Genomic DNA, 23,631 nt, shown 5'->3' on the forward strand with positions numbered 1-23,631 from the left:
GCTGGGCATGGTGGCGCATGCCCGTAATCCCAGCTACTCAGGAGGCTGAGGCAGGAGAATTGCCTGAACCCAGGAGGCGGAGGTTGTGGTGAGCCGAGATCGCGCCATTGCACTCCAGCCTGGGTAACAAGAGCGAAACTCCGTCTCAAAAAAAAAAAATATATATATATATACCATGTCCACTAATGAAACATTAAAGGTATCAGCATAACTGTCCTGACAGCAGCAGTTAAGAGCACTTAGGACACATCAGGCCAAGGCTTCCATGTACTGTATTTCCTCAGAACAACACTGAGAAAAACACCACTCAGACGACCTGACTGAGGTCACGGGGTCAGCAGGAAGCAACAGTAGGTTTGGAGCCTGCGATTATGACCCAAGCACTCTAACACACTGCCTGCCTGAGAGTGCTCCCTTTCAAGGCAGGAAAAAGCCAAAGCTGCCCAGCACTGGCACCAATCCAACACTTTACTGAAGTCCCACCTAGCATAAAACAACAAGAAAAAGAAGCATGAAAGGAAGAAGGGTTATACAGGAAAGTTCTTTCTTCTGAGAGGAAGTCAGTGTAGACAAAGAATTAACAGAGTTCAGAAAAGTTGCTGAGTATAAGAGAAATAAATAAAATCAACTGCACTTACACATACCAGCAATATGTCTAAAATATAATATTTAAAAATATACCATTTAGCACAACTTTTAAAAATACATAGTACCTAGAATTAAATCTAACAGAAGAGACACAATCATCAAATTTTATGGAAAGCTATTTAGGAAGACCCAAGTGAAGGGAGAACTCTATTTTGACCATAGATTGGAAAGGCTGAAATTCATAAAGACAGCAATTCTCACAAAACATCCATTAATGCAATTAAATTCTAATCAAAATTTCCAATAGGTTTTTCTGTGAAACTTGATGAACTGATTCTAGCACGCATCTGAAACAGTCCCCAAATAGACAAGATCCTCCTAACGCAGAGCAAGGCAGAAGAACTGACCTAAGCAGACATCAAGAACTATTATAAAGCAATAGTAAGAAAGGCAGTGTGGCATTAGTACAGATCGGTACACATTTGCCAATAAGAGAATAAAGATCCCAGAAGGAGCCATGCATAAAAGGAAACGTGTTTTGCATCTGAGCTGGCATTGAAGATCAGTGGAGAAAAGATAGGCTTTTCAATATGGCTTTCCAAATAGACATGAGGGAAAAAAGGAAACTGCATTCATTTCACAATATAAGAGTAAAAACAACAAAATTTAGATGATACATCCTTGTGAGCAAGACTGACAAATTCTACTAGAGTAAGTCCTCACCAAACATCATCAATAGGTTGGTTCTTGGAAACTGTGACAATTTGAGCAAAACGATGTATAGCTGACCCATGGAACTGTGAGGGTCCTCTTCCATGCAGATTTTATCCACAGCAGGACCAACCCCTCACCACGCCTCCTCAACCTACTCAACGTGAAGATGACCAGAATGAAGACTTGTGTAATTATCCACTTCCACTTAACAAATAGTAAATGTATTTTCTCTTCTGTTTTTTTAGCAACATTTTCTTTCCTCTAGCTTACTTTACTGTCAGAATGCAGGCGCCAGGCGCGGTGGCTCACACCTGTAATCCCAGCACTTTGGGAGGCCGAGGTCGGCAAATCAACGAGGTCAGGAGATCAAGCCCATCCCAGCTAACATAGTGAAACCCTGTCTCTACTAAAAGTACAAAACAATATTAGCTGGGCGTGGTGGCACGCACCTGTAGTCCCAGCTACTCAGGAGGCTGAGGTAGGAGAATCGCTTGAACCCAGGAGGCAGAGTTTGCAGTGAGCCAAGATCATGCCACTGTACTCCAGCCTGGGCGACAGAGCAAGACTCTGTCTCAAAAAAAAAAAAAAAGAACTCAGTACATAATATTAAATACACATAACATACAAAACAGGCCAGGAATGATGGCTCATACCTGTAAACTCAGCACTTTGTAAAGCGAAGATGGGAGGCTTGCTTGAGCCCAAGAGTTTGAGACCAGCCTGAGCAACACAGTAAAATCCCCTAGCTACAAAAAACACAAAAATTAGCCAGATGTGGTAGCATGCACCTATAGTCCCAGCTACTCGGAGCCTGAGGTGGAAGGATCGGCTGAGCCCAAGAAGTCAAGGCTGCAGTGAGCTGTGATTCCGCTACTGCACTCCAGCCTGGATGTCAGAATGAGACTCTGTCTCAAAAAAAAGAAAAAGAAAAAGAAAAAATATATATGTGTTCATAGACTGTTTCATGTGATTGATAAGGCTTCCCGTCAACAGTGGACTATCAGGGCTCTTAGTACTAAGTTTTGGAGGAGTCCAAATCTACATGCAAATTTTTGACAGAGCAGGCACGGGGGTGGGCTGGCACTCCTAATCTCCACGTTGTTCAAGGGTCAACTATAACAAAACCAATTTTTTTCCTCATGGCTGTAATAAAACAACAGGAATGTAACATCATTTCCCTTAAAGTTGCAGTTTCCAGGAACTTATTGACAACATTAAATGAGGACTTGCTGTATGCTAAAATTTAGAATGCCTTTCATCAAAAAGTACTGTAAAGAGTGAAAAGACACACCACCAACTGGGAAAATGTGACTGGAACACAGAACTGACGAAGAATTCATGTCCAGAATATGTAAAGACCATCACCGACAAGTCAGTAAGAAAAGAAAACTCATCACCAAAATGATCCAAACACAGACAAAAGAAGAAACATGAAAAGATGCTTCACTTCAGTTATCAGGGAACTGCAACCGAAAACCACAAGAAGAAACCACTCTACCCCGAGTGGCAAACAGCAAGAGTCTCTGAGATGTGCTACAGCAATCAAAGAATGGCAATACAATTTCAAAATACATAATTTTTTTTTAAAAGAGTATTCCTTCCTGAGATGTGGAGCTTGGCACACCCACTCTAAACCACAGTCACTCCTTCCCCTGAGCACAGGCAAGCCACTCATGCACACATGCCTGGGGAATAGGAGAATGCTCACAGTCAACACAGGGAACCAGCTGAATGGCCACCAACAGCACAAAAAATAGTCGCTGACATATTTACACAAAGAATACTGCCTGGCAATGACAATGAATGCGTTGACAGCAACACTCAACACTGGGGATGAAACTCAGGACACAGAGAGTGGAGAGGCAAGCCCATGGAGCCGTGCCGGGTTCGTTCGTAAAGTTCTCACACACTCAAGATGGGCAGTACACTCAGGGAGACACACGCAGGTGGCAGGGAAGGAAGACAGGGCAGTGTCCGACACACAATCCAGGAGGGCCAGGACCTCCAGGACCTGAGAGAGAGCAGCAGGAGGCACACAGGGAGTTTTTCATAAACCAGGCAGTGCTGCTGGTGCTCCACGTCTCACAGGTTTTAAGTGTTTCTGTGCACCTCCCAGATGTTTAATGAGGTAGCCACAGCCTACCTTCCTTGGCTAGATTGGAAAGCTCTGCCTGGTGGTCCACGGCGCCTGCGCTGGCCTCCTCCTCTTCAATCGTCTCCTCTTCGTCATCCACTAAAACGGTCATCGGCAAGCATCACTGAGAGGCAACACCACTCGAGTGTCTGCTACTCACTACACACTATAAAGCTTGAGAATTACTTTGCATCGCTATTAAAGAAATTGAAACTGAGCTCTTAAACTTCTCAGGTTTAATTTGGAAATGATCGTTTAATTAAGTGAGCAGGAAACTGAAACCATCTTCCCCCTTCCATTTCAGGCTATGAATTACAGCCCTGGTTTTTCAATACACAGCAGACCTTCTTCAGACCAACACACAGAATGCTGTCAACCCTCCCACCTTCCTGCAGAGTGCCACTGTGGAAAAGCCCACAAGCATGCCAGCTGGGATCACCGTGAACTCATCATCATCCATGTCACGAGGCCCAGCCACATCGGGCTCACACTCTCCCTGGCTCTCCTGTCCTCCACAATTACCAGCGCACGTCAGCTCCACTCTCTTCAGACCTGCAGCCCTGAACCTCACACCTCACTCGCCATAGAGGTCTTGGCTCCTGGCAGAGAAAAGAGCAGCCACCAGCAGCTCCACAGCCAAACCCCCCTGTCCATGGACTCTCAGCCCACCTGGGGGCCTGAAAGTGACCTGCACCGTCTCTCCTCTCAGCTGGCTCTTTTCTCCTCTCACAATCTGTATCTCTCCCTTCCCACCATCCAAACTACTCATTTCTTTACTACAAGACCCCCACTGCCCAGCAAGGAGGCTCAGGCACCTGCCCCAACCACACCAGTCACTGGGCCTCCAGGCGCTGTCTTTCCTGACTACTCGACACCTTGCTGGCTCGCGACAGGCCCGGCCGACCCCTCCTCTTGGAAACACCTCTGCCATTCCTTCTGCCCTCTGATCACTTGGTTTCCAGAGTGGAGAGCTTTGGAAAAGTGAAGAAGACCTGGAGTGGTTAATTTGACCTTCTCTGAGTTACCTTAAGGCATCTTTAGGCATTAAACAAAAGTCTGTTTCAATCTAGTTAAGCACCACATAGTGACGCTTCTGCCAACAACAGAAGGCATGTGCAATGGGACCCCGTAAGACTGTCATACTGTATCCTTACATTACCTTTTCTATGTCAAGGTATGTCTAGATGCACCAGTGCCACCGTGTCCAGTTACCCACAGTACTCAGCAGTCACGTGTGCGCAGGTCTGCAGCCTGGAGGCACAGGCCGCACCATCTAGGTCTGAGTGAGTCCTTTGTACTTTCACATAACAACAAAATTGCCCGGCAATGCATCTCTCAGAATATATCCCTGCCGTTAAGAAACGCATGCCTGTACAGAAATGTGCTTGGGAAAATGTGAGAAAATAGGGAAAAGTGGAGAGGTCAATCTACATAAAGCCAACAACAGCTACCAGAGTGCAGGTCAGAGACAAGGTGTTCCTCATGAAGAAATGGCCTAATTCTTTTCCAGGTAACAAGAAAAACACAAACCTCCTGTACTCTGTTGTGCTTCTCTTGTCGAAAGGCCAGAGTTCAATTCATCCCACTGCAGAATGATGCTGTCTAGAATTCAGCACCAGGCAGGGTGTGGTGGCTCACACCTATAATCCCAGCACTTTGGGAGGCCAAGGTGGGCGGATCACCTGAGGTCAGGAGTTCAAGACCAGCCTGGCCAACATGGTGAAATCCCATCTTTACCGAAAATACAAAAATTAGCTGGGTATGGTGGTCTGTGCCTGCAGTCTCAGCTACTTGGGAGGCTGAGGCAGGAGAGTCATTTGAACCCGGGAAGCGAAGGTTGCAGTGAGCCGAGACTGTGCCACTGCACTCCAGCCTGGGTGACAGAGCGAGATTTTGTTTGAAAAAATAGGCCAGGCGCAGTAGCTCACGCCTGTAATTCCAGCACTTTGGGAGGCCAAGGTGGGTAGATCACGAGGTCAGGAGTTAAAGACCAGCCTGGCCAAGATGGTGAAACCCCGTCTCTACTAAAAATATAAAAATTAGCCAGGCGTGGTGGCAGGCACCTGTAATCCCAGCTACTCAGGAGGCTGAGGCAGAGAACTGCTTGAGCCCGGGAGGTGGAGGTTGCAGTGAGCCAATATCATGCCACTGCACTCCAGCCTGGGCAACAGAGTGAGACTTCATCTCCAAAAAAAAAAAAAAAAAAGAATCACTGCCTGTCTTCACTGGATAATGTGTGTTTGGGTGAAAAGATGGAGTGAAGAAGGGGACATGACCACACAGCTTTAGAGCTGACGGTTATCAACTGTACTTTTATTTGTAAGACCGAGATAAACAGTACAAACTGAACAGTGTCAGGAAAGAAAAGAATACACGCTCCCACAAAATAATGTCAAAACTGACCTCATCCCATGCCCATTATGCAAGACAGTTTTTACTGAGCCTCCCTAATTTCCCAAACTAAGTTATCTTCCATTAGGCGCTCCCTAACCAGTTAAATGCCTACAAAGATGGCAGGCGCAGTGGCTCACACCCGTCATTCCAACACTCTGGGAGGCCAAAGCAAGCAGATGATCTGAGGTCAGGAGATCGAGCCCATCCTGGCCAACACGGTGGAACCCCATCTCTATTGAAAATATAAAAATTAGCAGGGCGTGCTGGCGGCTTCCTGTAATCCCAGCTACGTGGGAAGCTGAGGCAGGGAGAATTGCTTCAACCCGGGAGACAGAGGTTGCAGTGAGCCAAGATTGTACCCCTACACTCCAGCCTGGGCAACAGAGTGAGACTCCCGTCACTCAAAAAAAAAAAAAAAAAAAAAAAAAACCCTATAAAGAAAATAACTGTACATGCCTGTATGTGAGCAAGACTGCAAACTGCCCAAAAGCATCTCCTCTCCACTCGCTCCTCAGGAAACAACTCCACTCTGCCCGCAGCCCACTGTTCCCTACACTGAGAGGCACGGGTCCCAGCTTCACCATCAGCAGCAGCCTGGCCGGTGACATGCAAGCAGAATCCCTGCTTAGGCCCCTCCAGAAGGATTTTTCAACAAGCAACTGGCCTGGAAGCACCTTTTCTACTCCTGTAAGTCACCCTTCCTCCAGCCTTGATGACAGTACCTATAGCTGCAGAGGCCACCCGCCTGCCCCAGGAGAGTAGCAAGAGTTCCAGGAGCCACCAGCCACCAGCTCAAGACAGCAAGCTGGAGCTACAGGAGCCGCCTGCCCCAGGAGAGCAGCTGGAGCTACAGGACCACCTGCCCCGGGAGAGCAGCTGGAGCTACAGGATCACCTGCCCTGGGAGAGCAGCTGGAGCTACAGGACCCGCCTGCCCCAGGAGAGCAGCTGGAGCTACAGGATCACCTGCCCCGGGAGAGTAGCTGGAGCTACAGGACCCGCCCGCCCCGGGAGAGTAGCTGGAGCTACAGGACCCGCCTGCCCCGGGAGAGCAGCTGGAGCTACAGGATCACCTGCCCCGGGAGAGCAGCTGGAGCTACAGGACCCGCCCGCCCCGGGAGAGCAGCTGGAGCTACAGGATCACCTGCCCCGGGAGAGTAGCTGGAGCTACAGGACCCGCCCGCCCCGGGAGAGTAGCTGGAGCTACAGGAGCCGCCTGCCCCGGGAGAGCAGCTGGAGCTACAGGATCACCTGCCCCGGGAGAGCAGCTGGAGCTACAGGACCCGCCCGCCCCGGGAGAGCAGCTGGAGCTACAGGACCCGCCCGCCCCGGGAGAGCAGCTGGAGCTACAGGACCCACCCGCCCCGGGAGAGTAGCTGGAGCTACAGGACCCGCCCGCCCCGGGAGAGTAGCTGCAGCTACAGGACCCGCCCGCCCCGGGAGAGCAGCTGGAGCTACAGGAGCCACCTGCCCCGGGAGAGTAGCTGGAGCTACAGGAGCCACCTGCCCCGGGAGAGTAGCTGGAGCTACAGGACCACCTGCCACAGGAGAGTAGCTGGAGCTACAGGAGCCACCCAACCCAGGAGAACGTCTGAAGGGGAGACTGGGCACAGGACAGAAGAGAGGAGTGGCGGGGCCTAAGAACGCCACCACAATGCCGTAGCAGTGCTGCACCACGTGCCCCCAGGCTCCTCGCTCATCAGCACCACTGCTGTTTTCTTTCTGTCATATGCAGCAGAACTGAATACCGACAGTTTTATGCCAACAATCTAGCCAAACTCCCTGTTGACTTCCAAATAAAAATCAACAATTTCAAAACATCAATGTTCAAAAATTTGGAAAAGTTAGCACACTTCACCAAATCAAGCCAATCAGTTCCAAAGTGATGCTGAGCAAAGAGCCAACGGAGAAGCCACAGGTCTCAGTACCCGACAGGAGCTGCCACACAGGTCTGACCCGGTACCCGACGGGAACTGCCACACCCAGGAAAGCTTCTCCAAACTCCCCACTCCAGCTCCCCACTCCGTCTCTAAAAATCCAGACTAGTCCTGAGGATTTCTACACCCAATCCACATGGGTATGGAAACAGGTCGTGAGCTGGTGGCCATGGACTGGCCCCAGCTCATACACACCCAGTGCTCAAATACCTGTTCTCATCTGAATGAAGTGCCAACATCTAAAATTCACATGACTTTCTCCTGAAATCCCACTGGCTGGCAACCATGGGTCTACCACTGGACATACCAGGGCCACCTCTCAAGGACAAGAATAGGCTTGGCCCTATGCCATATGAGTACGGGGCCCCAACACTCTCCAAGATGCACCCAAGTTTCCAAACCTCACAAAAGCACATACGACCATTTTGCTCCAGAAGACATTCCAAATCCTCCACAGACACCAAAAAGTGCTCTCTACACTGAGAGACATCTGGATAAATACAAAGGCTGAACTTTCAACCAGTTGAACATGGCAAGGCTAAAGCCCTTGCAAGTGGCCACAGGTCTGTGTGATCTCATCGGCAGCCCTGCAGACAACGAAGATGGCACTGTGGGGGGACAGACCTTCGTCATCAGTCAGGGATGTGCTGGCTTTTCTTTTCCTTCCAGACATTCCTGAATCCTGAAAGGAAGAAAAACCACCAGCATGAGATCCAAATACTGAGAATGGGAAACCAAGGCAGAAGAGTCCAGGAGACAGCAGGGAGCCCTGGTGCAAGCTTGCTGGGCCGCCCTCAGCCTCCATTTGGGGTCAGGCAGGGCAGGGCAGTGGGGGAGCGAGGACATGACGGATGCTCACCGTGATCAGCTGTCCCTGCCAAAGTAATACCCCACATGAGACTAAGGCTAAAACGCACCAGTTTATTTTCAAAGTAGACCGAGTCTATAATGAAAGGGAGTAACAGTCACAGCCTACAAACTCCTCCAGGTAAGAAAGAAAAGGCTCACTCTACTGGAGCAGCTTCCACTCCTCACACAGCACAGTAACAAACCCAGACTTACCAGAGAACTTTCCTGGAACGCATCGAAACCCTTGGGTCTCAGTTCTTTCCCTAGAGAGACAAGGAACGCAGTTAGTTTCTGAGGCTCCCCATGGGGAGGGCATCTCTGCTTTGCAGGCGGGGCCCCTGCTGCCTCCACCCACGTGCAGGGAAAAGAGGGACACGTAAGTTTCGCCTCCTCCCCCTCATGACGCAGGGCAGTGGTTTTTACTAATTTGTGGCTCTATGAACTTCAGCAGCAGCCACCTCTCAGCCTCGGTTTCCTCACTGATAACAGGGAAGCACAATGACCCCCCTCCCAGGGGTATCCTCAGAGGCAAATGAAATAGTGAATGCTGCCACCATTGGTGCCAGACAGGTCCTAAGTGGAGTGGCATATAGTAAGTGGAGGCAGCTGCCAAAGAACTACCAAAGGAAGGGTGACAGGGAGGTGTGACACAGCCCAACGCCCAGGGGTCCTCTTGCATGGCAAATGCCTCAGTGAACTCCTCACTCACTCTCCAGGGATTCAACTCCAGTTCTGTGTTCCAGAGTTTATCAACCTGACTCTAACACATCTCAAAAGCACTGAAGCATAAAACTAGGATGGCCACACAAAGAGAAATGTGACAATCAGGCAGCTGGCCGATGAGCAAACGTCCTGTGGGAAGCCACAGCACCAGGAGACTGCCTGCTGAGAAAAGAATCACAAAGTACCACCCAAGCAGTGGTGAGGCTTTTCTTTATTTATATCATACCTCTCCTGGAAACTTTCTGTAAATTTAAGGCCTTCTTCCTTTTTTCTTCTAATTCAACTTGTAGTTTGATTTCCACAACCTAAATGCAAAGGATTAAACGAATAAGCATGTTACTAAGGATGGGAATTACAGAGGTTCTGCACAGGAAACACTACAACACGTAAGCCGAGTCGAGTAAGTGTTTTCCAGCCACGTCAGCCTGGTGCTTTCTCATTTATTTCATTCTAACTACATCCTGCCCAGGTTCTACTAGGTGGTGAGATAAGAATTAAAATTTCAGGGAAGGAAACAGAGAGAGCCAACAGCCGCTCTAGAAGTAACCGTGTGTGGTGACCCGCACTAACCCTGGAACGACAACCCCAAGAGCCCCTCCACGGCAGGAAGCACCTCGGAGCGCGGCCACAGCTGAGGTCCATCTCTGTGCAAGACAGACACAGGCACGCGCCACCATTCAAAGGCCAGTGAGCAAAAGCCCAGGGAAGTGCGCACGCTGCCGGACCTTGGGGCGCCCGAAAGCCTCCTCGGCGAGGAGCCCGAGGTCTGGCCTCAGGAAGTGGCTGATTCTTACGACCCCGTGAAAACTGCAGCACTCGCCTGTTCGATATTCGACCAAAAGCACTCTATCTCCCGGGCCGTGGAGGCGGCGATCCGCCTCAGTCTGCTCTGCTCTTCCTTCTTCCCTCTTTCCTCACGGAGCTGTTTCTCCTCATGATGGCGCACCACAGTTCTAACAAGCTGGTGAATAAAAGTACAAGAATTATATGTTGTTATGCTGGAAAAAAAAAAGGATATGTAACTTTTTTACATCTTCTCAGGCTAAAATTACATACAACTCACCGTCAGATACATCCTCATGTGCTCTCAGGGCACACTAGGAGAAACAAGAGTACAAGCGAAACCCACCAACACTTTGCTTGACTTTTCCTGAAAGTAGTTTTTTTCCCACTAAATATATTTTTCTCAAAACTAAACTATCACATTGTGCTACAATCTTCCTTCCCCGTGTAATACATGATTAACATCTCTTCATTCAATAAACATGGATCAGTATCTCATCTCATGAATGGTACACCATATGTAAGAATTATTGGGCTGAGATAATTCACATTTTAAGGCTTTTGCTTTAAATTGCCAAACTGCTTTCAAAAGTTCAGACACTCCACATACCCACCAACAGAACCTCAAATAGGTGGTGAGAATTAAGATGAGAAAACCTTTGGAGCCCTGAGAACACAATGGCTGTCACCCCCATACCCGTTCTAGGGATGGAAATGCACTCAACTGCCGCAGGGACTCTGCACACAGGCCGTGCTCCCACTCAGCCTCCAATGTAGATCTGGGCTCACTGTCATCAACACAGGCGCTGATCAGGCTCTGCGGCCTCTCCCATCTGCCCCAGGAGAGGCAGGAGGCACAGGGAAGGGCAGGTCTGGCTGCAGGTGCAACACGTGGCTGTTGAGAAGTGGCCCCGGCCCATACCCCATAGATGCTGCACTGCTCTTCAGTCAACCCCCCCACCAGCTCCCACTCCAGCCTGTCAGCCAGCCCTAACCTACGTGTCCAGCCTGGCGTCTACACGTCCAGTCTCCCGCCCTGTCCAGCCCAGGTCTACGTGTCCAGCCTGGCATCTACACTTCCAGCCTCCTGCCCTGTCTAGCCCAAATCTACGTGTCCAGTCTGGCGTCTACACGTCCAGTCTCCTGCCCTGTCCAGCCCAGGTCTACGTGTCCAGCCTGGCATCTACACTTCCGGCCTCCTGCCCTGTCCAGCCTGGTATCCACCATGTTCAGGATTACCTTCTTTGTGGAAAGGCTGGTTTGAGGAAGAATCTGGGTTTTTCTGCAATGCCTGTCAATCTGACTTGAGACCCCTGACTCTCAGAACCCCAGAGTTCTCACCCTGTGGTCTCAGCTTTTCTCTGCCTAACCTACAGGAAGACAGCAAGGGGTAGAATTCAGGGAAGGGAGTGGAGAGGACAGGGGACACAGGACTGGCCCACAGCCTTAAGAGTACAGAAAATAGGAACGAAGAGCCTAGGGCCCAACAAACAGAGGCTGAGACACAGTGATAAGGAGGACAAAGGCGGCCCGTGGCTCTCCATACAGTGAAAGCACAGCTGTTTCCCCCGAGGCCTGAGGTTTCTAGAAATCTACCACTTGGTCTTACTTTTCCAGTATCAGCAGTAAGGCGTTCAGAGAGTCTCCCAAGGACTCTGCACCTTTGGCAACAGTTAGGAGAAAATAAACTCTCAGCTGGAACTAAAGAGAGAGCTAGACCAGGAGTCCAGGAGGAAGAGCAGGAGCCGGTGTGGGCAGGCAACAGTTAGGAGAAAATAAACTCTCAGCTGGAACTAAAGAGAGAGCTAGACCAGGAGTCCAGGAGGAAGAGCAGGAGCCGGTGTGGGCAGGCAGGAAAGCCTGCGACAGCCCCTTGCTGCCCCTCGACTGGCACCAGGCCCTTTCTAACTCTTAGCCTCTCAGCCCCCTGAACAGCTCCAGTCACCAGCCTGGACCTGTGGCACTGGAGGTATCCTAACTCCAACTGCCAGACAAAGCCAGGCAACAGAAGGAAGCTAAATCCATCCCAGTGTAGCAGTGGGGGAGCACAGGCTTGATCCCAACCATGCATGCTGGGCTCTGAACACACCATTTCAGAGACCAAGTATACAGCACAGTTCTTCTCCAAACAACAGAGAAGTATCCTTTTTAGACTTCATAAGTCAAGGCCTTTAGACTTAGTCTGCCGGGCACAGTGGCTCATGCCTGCAATCCCAGCACTCTGGGTGGCCAAGGCGAGCAATCACTTAAGCCCAGGTCAAGACCAGCCTGGGTAAAATGGCAAAAGCCTGTCTCTACAAAAAAACACAAAAATTAGCTGGGCATTCCAGCATGGGCAACAGAGCAAGATCCTATCTGAAAAAAACAAAAAAGAGTGGGTCTGGAGTCCTGCCAATCGTTACAGCACTGCAAACTCCAACCCCACCAATGAGCACAGCACAGCAGCTGCATGCGTGTCAACCCACCTTCTTCGCAGCAGCCACCTTCCACCTCCTCTCCTGGGCAAAGTCTGTGGCCATCCACTGCATCTCCTCCAGCAGATAGTCCCAGTGGGACTTGGGGCGGGGGGCCTCCTGCAGCTTTGGCAGACGCCTCTGGGACCACAGACCTGCTTTCCTCAGCTCTGCAATGCGCTGATGCACCTGGTTCTCCTGTGGGGGATACACGGTGGATCGTGGCGTCGGCATGTGATGAGTGTGTTCCACCAACTCAGACCCCAGAAATCTGAAGCCCTACTACGTAACAGGCTCAGTTAGGCACTAAGGAAGAGGGAAAGCTCAGGTCCCAGTTTAATATCAAAGGTAAGACTCGGACACAAAGGTCAGAGTGGCTCTAGAAGAGGTCTAGGAGCATGTGGCCCTCCCAGGAGCCTTAGAAGCTGGAGCAATAATCCTGTCTCATCTCTATAAAACAGACTAAAACTTTAAAACCTCATGCTTCTACCAAAGTATTTACCAGGGAACCCATATGATGCCTGGAATTTGCTTCTGAATAATCTGGAAGGGAGTGGAATGGATGAAATGAGACTAGCTGCATACTATGATATGCAGCTATTTGTCACTAGGATAAAATCAGATAATGGGGAACATGGGGTTTGTGACACTCTATTTTGATACACGTTTCTTTTAATTCCCCTAATGCAGCTGAACAAAATAAACACTTAGTCATCCAACCCAAAGTAAGTGCTAAGGGCTAGGCAGTGACTCTCAAGGACAGGGCTGCAGACCGGGGGGTTCAGGAGCCTCACAGCCTGCAAGGCACCAGTGCTCAAGCCTGTCCCTCTCAGCCTGACCCCGACACATCAAGCTCTCCCACCCCTCGTCTACTGCCCCTATAAAGCAGCTCAAGACTGCAGACTTTACCACAAAAAAAAAAAAAACAGGCTTTCACCACGAGTCTGCTTCCAATAGAAAAGGCTAACCCTTGGTTTTCGACTTGTCTACGCACTTCCCAAGCCATGGTGAACTGACCAGGCATTCAGTTTCATGCTATCACATCCTTAACAATTCAAACCAAATGTGTGGCTGGGCCTGGTGGCTCACGCCTGTAATCCTAGCACTTTGGGAGGCCAAGGCAGGCGGGTCATGAGGTCAAGAGATTAAGACCATCCTGACCAACATGGCAAAACCCCATCTCTACTAAAAATATAAAAATTAGCCAGGCGTAGTGGCGGGCACCTGTAATCCCAGCTACTTAGGAGGCCGAGGCAGGAGAATCACCTGAACCCAGGAAGCGGAGGTTGCAGTGAGCCAAGAGAGTACCACTGCATCCCAGCCTGGGCAACAAGAGCGAAACTCCACCTCAAAAAACAAACAAAAACAAATGTGCTTCACTAACTGGAGTACATTTTACAACTTTCTTAAGCATGCTTACCAGAGTTATTTGTTCTGTCAGCGTATCCTGAGAACTGTCTTGGGACGAGGTGGCATTCTGAGCGGGACTCTGTGGTTTGGAGGGGGCAGATGCCGCCACCCCTGGGGTCCGGGAAGTGACTGGAGACAGTGCCTTGTTGGTTGCTGAGGAGGGTCTGTTTATTGGAGAGGACCGAGCAGGGGAGGGTCCTGGGCCAGAGCTACTCACAGGTGCGAGGGACGAGGTAGAGGAGGAGGTGGGCAGAGGCCGTGGGCAGGGTGGGGCAGGGTCCACAGGGAGCCTTGTCGATGCCACTGTCTAACAGGCAGAGCACAAGTGGAGCAAGGTGAAGACAAGATGTCAGGACAGGCCACGGTGCCAAACACCAGAGCACCCACAGCACCAGAGACACGCGCTGCCAGTACCTTCCTCTCCACAACAATGCGAGCAAACAAATCACATCACATCCACAGCCCAACATTAATGTGTCCACCAAAAAAAAACACATCCTTCTACTTCCCAAAACCTAATAGGAGCTTTCGTTATCAACTACCTTTAAGCCATGCCCAGTGGTTCATGCCTGTAATCCCAACACTTTGGGAGGCTGAGGTGGGAGGACTGCTTGAGCCTGGGAGTTTGAGATGAGACAGGGCAACAAAGACCCCATCTCTATAAAAAATTTAAAAATCAGCCAGGTGTGGTGGCATGTGCCTTTGATCACAGCTACATGGGAGGCCGAGGTGGCAGGATTGCCACCTCAGGAGGCTGAGGCTGGAGTGAGGGGCAACGGAGCAAGACCTTGTCTCTTAAAAAAAAGAAGAAAAAACAAATTCAATGTGCTTCTCTCTTGGCAGACAAGCTGCAAGGGTTAAAAAGCCCTCCTCAGGCTGGGTGCAGTGGCTCACGCCTGCAATCCCAACACTTTGGGAGGCGGATCACCTGAAGTCAGGAGTCTGAGACCAGCCTGACCAACATGGAGAAACCCTATCTCTACTTAAAACACAAAATTCGCCAGGCGCAGTGGCGCGTGCTTGTAATCCCGGCTACTTGAGAGGCTGAGGCAGGAAAATTGCTTGAACCTGGGAGGCGGAGGTTGCAGCGAGCAGAGACCGCACCACTGCACTCTAGCACGGGCAACAAAAGCGAAACTTTGTCTCAAAAAAAAATAGAAAAATTGATTTTGTAGCCTGGGCAGCATGGCGAAATCCCGTCTCTGCTACAATACAAAAATCAGCCAGGTGTCATGGTGTGCGCCTATAGTCCCAGCTACTCGGGGGGCTGAGGCAGGAGGATAATCTAAGCCCAGGAGTTAGAGGCTGCAGTGAGCAGAGATCGTGCCACTGCACTCCGGCCTGGGTGACAGAGCCAGACCATGTTTCAATACAAACAAAAACTCTGAACTCAAAGCCTACATAGGAAATTCCTTTGTTAGTGAGGGAGAGGGTAAAAGGAAGGGAAGACTCTCTGCAATGGGCTCCCCACACTCTGATGTGCTTCAAACAATGGAGAACTAAGGTGGCTGAGAGCCCTCCCCGGCCTCCCATCAGTACCCTGTTGACAGCTGGCGCGCAGGTTGTGGCATTTCGCTACTCCTTAGGAACTGAAACCAGTTTACTGTGAACATTCCAAAAATGCAGCTGGGTAAAATTAACCAGTGGAGAAGGGGCAATTTAACTACTTGAAATGTGTATCAAGGTGGATCAGTAATGCCTTACACGTTTGCAGAGCACACAGCATCCCAAAAGAAGCAAAGCAGGCACCCAGCATAGCCGGTGGGTGGTTTGCGCCGTGGTTTTGCACTCACATGGATCTAGGGTTGAGCCCCGCTCGTCACTTCACCACCACGTAACCTGCGGCCAGCCCCAGAAGCTCTGAGTATTTGTCTCCACACTGGTAGAATGGGTCGCTGCCACCTACCTGAGAGTTACTGGGCAGATTACAGAGATAAATGACACCATGCCCTTCGCACAGCATATAAGTGAGTAGGGAGAGGGCCCTGGCACTAAGAGTGACAATAATAATAGTTTTCTATTATTACTATTTTTTTTTTGAGATGGAGTCTCACACTGTCACCCAGACTGGAGTGCAACGGTGCAATCTCAGCTCACTGCAACCTCCCATCCTGGGTTCAAGCGATTCTCCTGCCTCAGCTTCCCAAGTAGCTGGGACTACAGGCATGCGCCACCACACCTGGCTAATTTTTGTATTTTTAGTAGAGATGTGGTTTCGCCATGATGGCCTGGCTGGTCTTGAACTCCTGACCTCAGGTGATCCACCTGCCTCTGCCTCCCAAAGTGCTAGGATTATAGGCATGAGTCACCATGCCCGGCCCATTCTCTATTATTTTAATGAAGATAATATTACAGAGCCAAATAAAACTATATTGCGAGTACTGAATTAACTAACTGTTCTAAAGCAGAGGAGCAAGCTGCTAAGAGAAAATACACAAAGGATAGTGTGGTGTTGACACCCTGCCTAACACACACGCAGCCAGCCAATCTCGCAAACCATTTTTGTTTCCTGTATCTTTTCTCATACCTGTGGCAGGGACGAAAGCTGAGAGGCCTGCACCTGCGCCTTCCCAGACGTGGGAACGTGGAGGGCCAGCTGTGCCGGCTGTGAGGGAGGGACGGGGAGCTGGCTGGTGGGGGGTGCAGGGATGGGAACACTGGGCTGCTGAGTCTTCACTGGGATTTGGAGCTGTGTCTGGGTCTCCACCCCTTGCGGCTGCTGTGCAAACTGCAGCGCAGAGGAGAGGGCTGCGGTGGGAACGCCAGCTGGGGGCAGCCTCCCGGGCAGCTGAGGCAGTGGGGTGTGCAAGCTGGCGGCGTTCTGCACAGGAGGCCCCGTGGAGGGGTCGTACTGCTGCTGACTCTGCCTCTGTCCAGTGAGCTGTGCAGCCTGTGGCGTGGGGGGCATCCCTCCTGCAAAATAAGAAAAGCGCCAAGAGCACTGATTCCCAAGTGTGGCAGCTTCTACCAATGAGTCACAAGGAGAGGTCTGACACCCCGGTGCTTGTCCAAGACCCGCCACACTCACACAGGAGGTCAGTCACAACTGAGCACACACAAAGAAAGAGAGGCACTTGACCTTTGCAAGTCAGCTTCAAGCAAAACAAGCACCAGATCACCACAGGGCACCCCCACGACAGCAGCAATTAGAAAAAACACAGGAGTAAAAACTGTCGAAAGACACAATGGCAATATGACATGTGGCTCCCATTAGTGTGGCAAGAACGTGTCTCCAGGGGGTCTGCATATGGTATCAACTGGGACTCAGAAGGATCCCAATTTCAGGCACCCACTGCAAACACGCTACCTCCACTGCCCAAGTTTGAGTCTGGTGCTGGTTTCTGGAACTGCAGTGCACTGACTGCTCCTAGCTGGGAGCTGGCTCTGCTGCTGGGCCTTACCTTGTGCAGTCGGCATTAGCTGCTGAAGAGGAACGCCTGCATCCGCCCCCGGGTGCTGGAAAACTACCCCTTGGTGACCCACGTCAAGGCGAGGCCTCTTAGACTGCTCTAGAATAATTTTCAAAAAAGGTGCAGTTTGATGTAAAAATAAAACCAGAGAAATAGTAGAGAAAAACATGTGTATTTTTATCATCTTTGAAAAGGGAGGCCTTTCTAACCACATACTAAAATCCAGAAGCCATAAAAGATAGGCTGATGAATACAATTTCTCATTAAAATGTTGCCAAATAAGAAAAAGCATCATTAAAAGGCCAAGGACAACAACGACCCGAGAGGCAACACTGCAACACGTGTGATGGATAGAGGTAGACTAGCTTAGCACTTGGAAACCACAGGCGAACATGAGAAGCGTCACAAACAGATGGACGAGGTGGGCAGAGCATGGAGAGCAGGCAGAGGGGCAGACGCACAAATGCCCAAGACACACGGAATGATGCTGCACAGCGTGCTCAAAGCTAAAGAAACCCATATTGAAACGACGGATTTTCCACCCATCACATCAACGAGGATTAAAAGACTTATACCTAACAAAGTCATCAAAATGTGAAAGAGCTAGAAATTGCCGACGGCAGTGAAAGCTAGCCCTGTCCTTTTGGTGGGCAACTGAGCACCATCATCAGCTGATCATACCTGTGTTTTGATCTAGTAATTTCATTTCTAGGAGTTTTTCCTTTAGCTATATTGGCAAACAGTTGGGCATGGTAGCTCATGCCTACAATCCCAGCAGTTTGGGAGGCTGAGGCAAGAGGATCACTTGAGCCCAGGAGTTCAAGACCAGCCTGGGCAACATAGTGGGACTCTGACTGTACCTAAAATACAAAAATTAGCTGGGCATGGTGGCATGAGCCTATAGTACCAGCTATTCAGGAGGTTGGGGCATCAGATTCGCCCGAGCCTGGAAGGTAGAGGCTGCAGTGAGCCATGATGATGCCATTGCATTCCAGGCTGGGTGAGCCAGATCCTACCTCAAAAAATAAATAAATAGATAGATAGATAGATATACTGACAAACATGTAGGAAAAACAGAAGACTCCATGTTCAGTCCTCAGTTCACTGTAACAGACAAAAGGTGGCACTAACAGACGAACACTGACAAGGATCTGACTGATAAAGAACCAACCATCCCACTGAGAGAGGAGTTACGACTTGAAGAGATGGCCTCTTCAGTTAATATCCTTAGACATAAAAACATATATATGCTTTAGTCTTTTACACAAAAAGATATTGTTTATTATTTGGAAAAAAATCAGCTTAAAAAATATGACAACTTCAGAAAGCAGATGATTTTGTGTTTAATCACACCACGGTGGCTCAAGAGCCTACAAATGCGCACAGAAAACCAAGACGGAATACGCCCGCTCAACTGAAAAATTCCTCACTTCAGGACACGGAAAAATTCAAGAAAAATTAATTTTCAAAGTAGGAAGAAACCAAGTTTAGCAACTGCTCTTCAGAAACTCGTGGCAACTCTACCTCAACAGCCCAAGGAGAGGGGTATGTTCCTGAGGCCACGCTAGCCGTGCCCTGACGTAGCTGCCATACCTGCGGGGGGCATCGCCTGCTGCCTCTTAAACAGGTCCGCCTCTACTGTGCTTCCGGCCCCTGATACCAGGCTCCCTGCGAGGGCTTGCTGCTGGGAAAAAAGATGAAAAAATGAGATTTTGATCACTGAAGCCCATTACAAGAATAAACCCAAACTATCACAATTATCCCAAACATCAACCTCATTCCTTTTCAATAACAGAAATGTTATCTACCCCATGTCTTTAAATATACATCTGTAATGTACACTTATGTGTAACAAACAATTTAAAGTTCTAACTTACCTCTAGAGGAAAAAAGACTTGTAAAAGATGTATTATTCTGGTTTTAATGGAATTTCAAATCAATGCAAACCTACAGTCCTTGGGAACCTAACTAGCTTTGCATATTGGATGACGACAAGAGGCCTAATGCTGGGAAACACAAGTTTCGGTTCTGGGACGAAGCTCAGCCGACCCGACCAGTCACACTGCCCAGCATAACCTCACATCCAAAAACATCGACTAATAAAAAGGTTAAACTGTCTTTCTACTGAAAAATGACATTAAAACCCCAATTAATAACTACCTAATTAACTTGGATCTTTAAAATGATGCTTTTATAGCTAGCGCCTTACTTGATATATAAATATATGAGACATATAGAGATATAAATAGTAGATTTAAAATGTTTAAAGTGAAAAAAGCCATCACTAGGCGTGGTGGCTTACGCCTGTAATCCCAACACTTTGGGAGGCTGAGGTGAGAGGATCACTTGAGGCCAGGAGTTCAAAACCGGCCTGGGCAACACAGTGAGATCCTCTCTCTACAAAAAAATAAAAATTTAAAAAGTAGCCAGACATGGTGATGCGCACCTGCAGTCCGAGCTACTCGGGAATCTGAGGCAGGAGGATCACTTGAGCCCAGGAGTTTGAAGCTGCAGTGATCTAGGAGTGTGTACTGCACTCTGCCTTCCAGCCTGGGCAACAGAGCAAGACCTCATCTTTAAAAAAAAATAAAATGAAAGAAGGCAATCTGAAAAGGTGACACGCTACATGATCTTAACTCTATGACGTCTTGGAAAAGGCAAAACTATAGAGACAACAAAAAGCTGAGTGGTTGCCAGGTGCACAGTGGCGGGGGAGGTGAGCAGGCAGCGTAGGAAATGTTTAGGGCAGTGAAACTACAGTACTATGCTAAGGACACGGCACTGGAGCTTCACCAAGTGCAACAAATGCGCCCTCTGGTGGGTGACGCAGATATAAGGGAGGCTGTGCATGTCGGGGGGGCGTGGGGTACGTACAAAATCTGTTACTTCCTCTTAATTCTGCTGTGAACCTAAAGCTGCTCTTAAAAAGTCATCTTTTTAAAAAGTTTACATGAGAAGCTATTGGCATGTTATTTTACAAAGACAGAAACTAGCCAACTCTTGGTCAGCACAGACTTAACCCGAGCTCTTTTCCATCTAGTTGCCATCCTTGAAGTTACAGTAAATGTGAAGGACTTAATCACTAGTTGTTAAATTATTCCTTAAATCACTCAATTATATTCACTCTACTTAGTGAATATCCGTATCTTACATTTTAAATGTAAAAGTTACAGATACCTAAACAAAGTATTCAGTGAGAGGGAGCTATCTGAACCAACTGGCACACAAGGGCCACCACACAGCCACCACCAGCTATGCCACAGACTGTACCCACACGGGAAAAGGCTTAGGAAGTTACTAAAAGGAAAAATCGGCCACAACACAGCATATGTAGCAGGATGGCACTGCCATTTACATTTAACCAAGATGGGGAAGGAAAGCAGACAAAAGGGACAGAGGGGATAGCCAAAGAGAGGGAGGAAAGAAAGGACAGAACGCTTTGGAAAACAAGGGCCTGGCAGTGGTCACCTCTGGGGCAGCATCACAGGAGACATGATTTGTGAGCATGTGCATTTCTGTATTTTCCAAATGTTCTATAATGAGCATTTATGACTAATATAATTTTTAAAAAGAATATTTTTTAATAAAAGAATTTGACAAAAGCCTCTGTGTCCAGTAATGGCTAAGTACTTCCTATCAGGTCAAACAAAATCCAAATAACCATAAACTCTAGATGAAATACAAAAAAATATGAAAAGGTGGGCAGATGATACAGGAAGGGAAATGATACTTGCACGAAGGGAACAAAACACGGCAAGGCTTCCAGTTTCGTGGCATTTGGCACGAGGGCAGCCCCAGTCTGTGCTCAATGGAACAGCTCAAACCCAAAGGCACACAGCGTCTCACTGGCTTGAACAAGACAAAGAGCAGGAGACAGCTAGAAAAGGAGGCCCCAATTCCCTCCCTAACCTCCACCTAAACCATGCACACAAACAACAGAATCCAAGCAAAGGCCCAAGTACAGAACTGAGTCTTCAGGTACCTCCTACCACAAAGGAGAAAGAGTGTGCAGTTTGTTTGTTTTTTCAGAAACGGAGTCTAACTTTGTCACCCAGGCTGTAGTGCAATGGTGGATGTCGGCTCACTGTAGCCTGTCTCCCTAGTTCAAGCGATTCTCCTGCCTCAGCCTCCAAAGCAGCTGGGACTACAGGCACCCGCCACCATGCCTGGCTAATTTTTGTATTTTTAGGAGAGACGGGATTTCACCATATTGGCCAGGCTGGTCTCGAACTCCTGACCTTGGCATCCACCCGCCTCAGCCTCCCAAAGTGCTGGGATTACAGGCGTGAATCACTGCGCCTGGCCAGTGTGTGCAGTTTCAATTCAATCAAGTTAACTAAGTGTTAAAGCAAATCAATACTTTTCAGAAGAATATAACAGAACCCAGGGTTTCTACATGCCATGCACAATTGTCCAAAATCCAATTCAAAATTACAAAATTACTCCAAAATACAAACAAAAAACATGAGCCATACTCAGAAACCAACCTCAAGATGACCCACATACTAGAATAAACAGGCAAGAATCTTTTTTTTTTTTTTTTGAGACAGAGTTTCGCTCTTGTTACCCAGGCTGGAGTGCAATGGCGCGATCTCGGCTCACCGCAACCTCCGCCTCCGGGGTTCAGGCAAGTCTCCTGCCTCAGCCTCCCGAGTAGCTGGGATTACAGGCACGCGCCACCGTGCCCAGCTAATTTTTTGTATTTTTAGTAGAGACGGGGTTTCACCTTGTTGACCAGGACGGTCTCGATCTCTTGACCTCGTGATCCACCCGCCTCAGCCTCCCAAAGTGCTGGGATTACAGGCTTGAGCCACCGCGCCCGGCCTTTTTTTTTTTTTTTAAAGACAGAATCTTGCACTGTTGCCCAGGCTGTAGTGCAGCGGCGCGATCTCGGCTCACTGCAATCTCCGCCTCCTGGATTCAAGCAGTTCTCCTGCCTCAGCCTCCCGAGTAGCTGGGACTATAGGCGTGTGCCACCACGCCCAGATAATTTTTGTATTTTTAGCAGAGATGGGGTTTCACTATGTTGGTCAGGCTGGTCTCAATCTCCTGACCTCGTGATCCACCCGCCTCGGCCTCCCAAAGTGCTGGGATTACAGCTGTGAGCCACCGCGCCTAGCCGCAAGAATCTTAAAGTGACGTTAATACGTATGCGCAAAGACACCGGGTGCAGTGGCTCACGTCTGTAATCCCAGCACTTTGGGAGACCGAGGCAGGCAGATTACAATGTCAAGAGATGGAAACCATCCTGGCCAACATGGTGAAACCCTGTCTCTTACTAAAAATACAAAAATTAGCCAGACGTGGTGGCATACACCTGTAGTCCCAGCTACTCAGGAGGCTGAGGCGGAAAAATCGCTTGAACCTGGGAGGCGGAGGTTGCAGTGAGCCGAGATTGCGTCACTGTGCTCCAGCCTGGTGACAGAGCAAGACTCCAACTCAAAAAAAAATATATATATATATATATGCATGCCTAAGGACATAAAAAATATATATACTGCAATAAAGAACAAGAAAAAATCTTGACAAAAAAACAAAACAAAACTATTAAAATAGAGAGCCAAATGGAGATTCTAGAAGTGAAAAATACAACATCTGAAATTAAAAAATTCATTGGATAGGTGTAACATCAGTGTGGAGATGTTAAAAAATCAGGTGGGGCGCAGTGGCTCACACCTGTAATCCCAGCACTTTGGGAGGTCAAGGCGAGAGGATTGCTTGAGGTCAGGAGTTCAAGACCAGCCTGGGCAATACAGTGAGACCTCGTCTCCAAAAAAAAAAAAAAAATTAAATTGACCAGGCGCAGTGGCTGATGCCTGAATTCTCAGCATTTTGGGAGGCCAAGGTGCACAGATCACTTGAGCTCAGGAGTTTAAGACTAGCTTGACCAACGTGGCGAAATCTCATCTCTACAAAAATACAAAAATTAGCTGGGCATGGTAGCATATGCCCATATTCCCAGCTACTTGGGAGGCTGGGATGGGAGGACCACTTCAGCCCTGGAGGCTGAGGTTGCAGTGAGCTGAGACAGTGCCACCACACTCCAGCCTGGGTGACAGAGTAAGACCCAATCTCAAAAAAAAGAGTTAAAAAATCAGTGAGCCTGAAAACAGACTCTTGAGAGCGAAGAAGCAAGTAAAGGACCTGACTTTAGGACACAGCCCAAGACTCCGGGAAGCAGGACAGTGCAGTGCGGTGCCGTGCCATGCCGGCATGAGGAACAACACACAGATAAAA

At 48.9% G+C, this 23,631-nt stretch overlaps 1 protein-coding gene across 1 annotated transcript in view; it reads right to left on the reverse strand.

Annotated features, from left to right (window-relative positions):
- LOC105705166 (E1A-binding protein p400) overlaps nt 1–23,631 on the reverse strand; it is a 135,205-nt gene that overhangs the window by 79,627 nt on the left and 31,947 nt on the right. Inside the window, exons 3-12 of the mRNA XM_064379537.1 lie at nt 18,988–19,078; nt 17,386–17,493; nt 16,512–16,897; nt 13,995–14,291; nt 12,587–12,772; nt 10,159–10,299; nt 9,565–9,643; nt 8,829–8,878; nt 8,391–8,448; nt 3,446–3,535 (exon numbers count right to left, since the gene is read on the reverse strand). Of these exons, the coding sequence (XP_064235607.1) occupies nt 3,446–3,535; nt 8,391–8,448; nt 8,829–8,878; nt 9,565–9,643; nt 10,159–10,299; nt 12,587–12,772; nt 13,995–14,291; nt 16,512–16,897; nt 17,386–17,493; nt 18,988–19,078 (1,486 nt within the window). The remainder of the gene's footprint in view (nt 1–3,445; nt 3,536–8,390; nt 8,449–8,828; nt 8,879–9,564; nt 9,644–10,158; nt 10,300–12,586; nt 12,773–13,994; nt 14,292–16,511; nt 16,898–17,385; nt 17,494–18,987; nt 19,079–23,631) is intronic.

The sequence above is a fragment of the Aotus nancymaae genome, unplaced genomic scaffold, assembly GCF_030222135.1.
Source record: "Aotus nancymaae isolate 86718 unplaced genomic scaffold, 86718_ANA_hifiasm-v0.15.2.pri h1tg000021l, whole genome shotgun sequence".
In the NCBI taxonomy this organism is placed as follows: Eukaryota; Metazoa; Chordata; class Mammalia; order Primates; family Aotidae; genus Aotus; species Aotus nancymaae.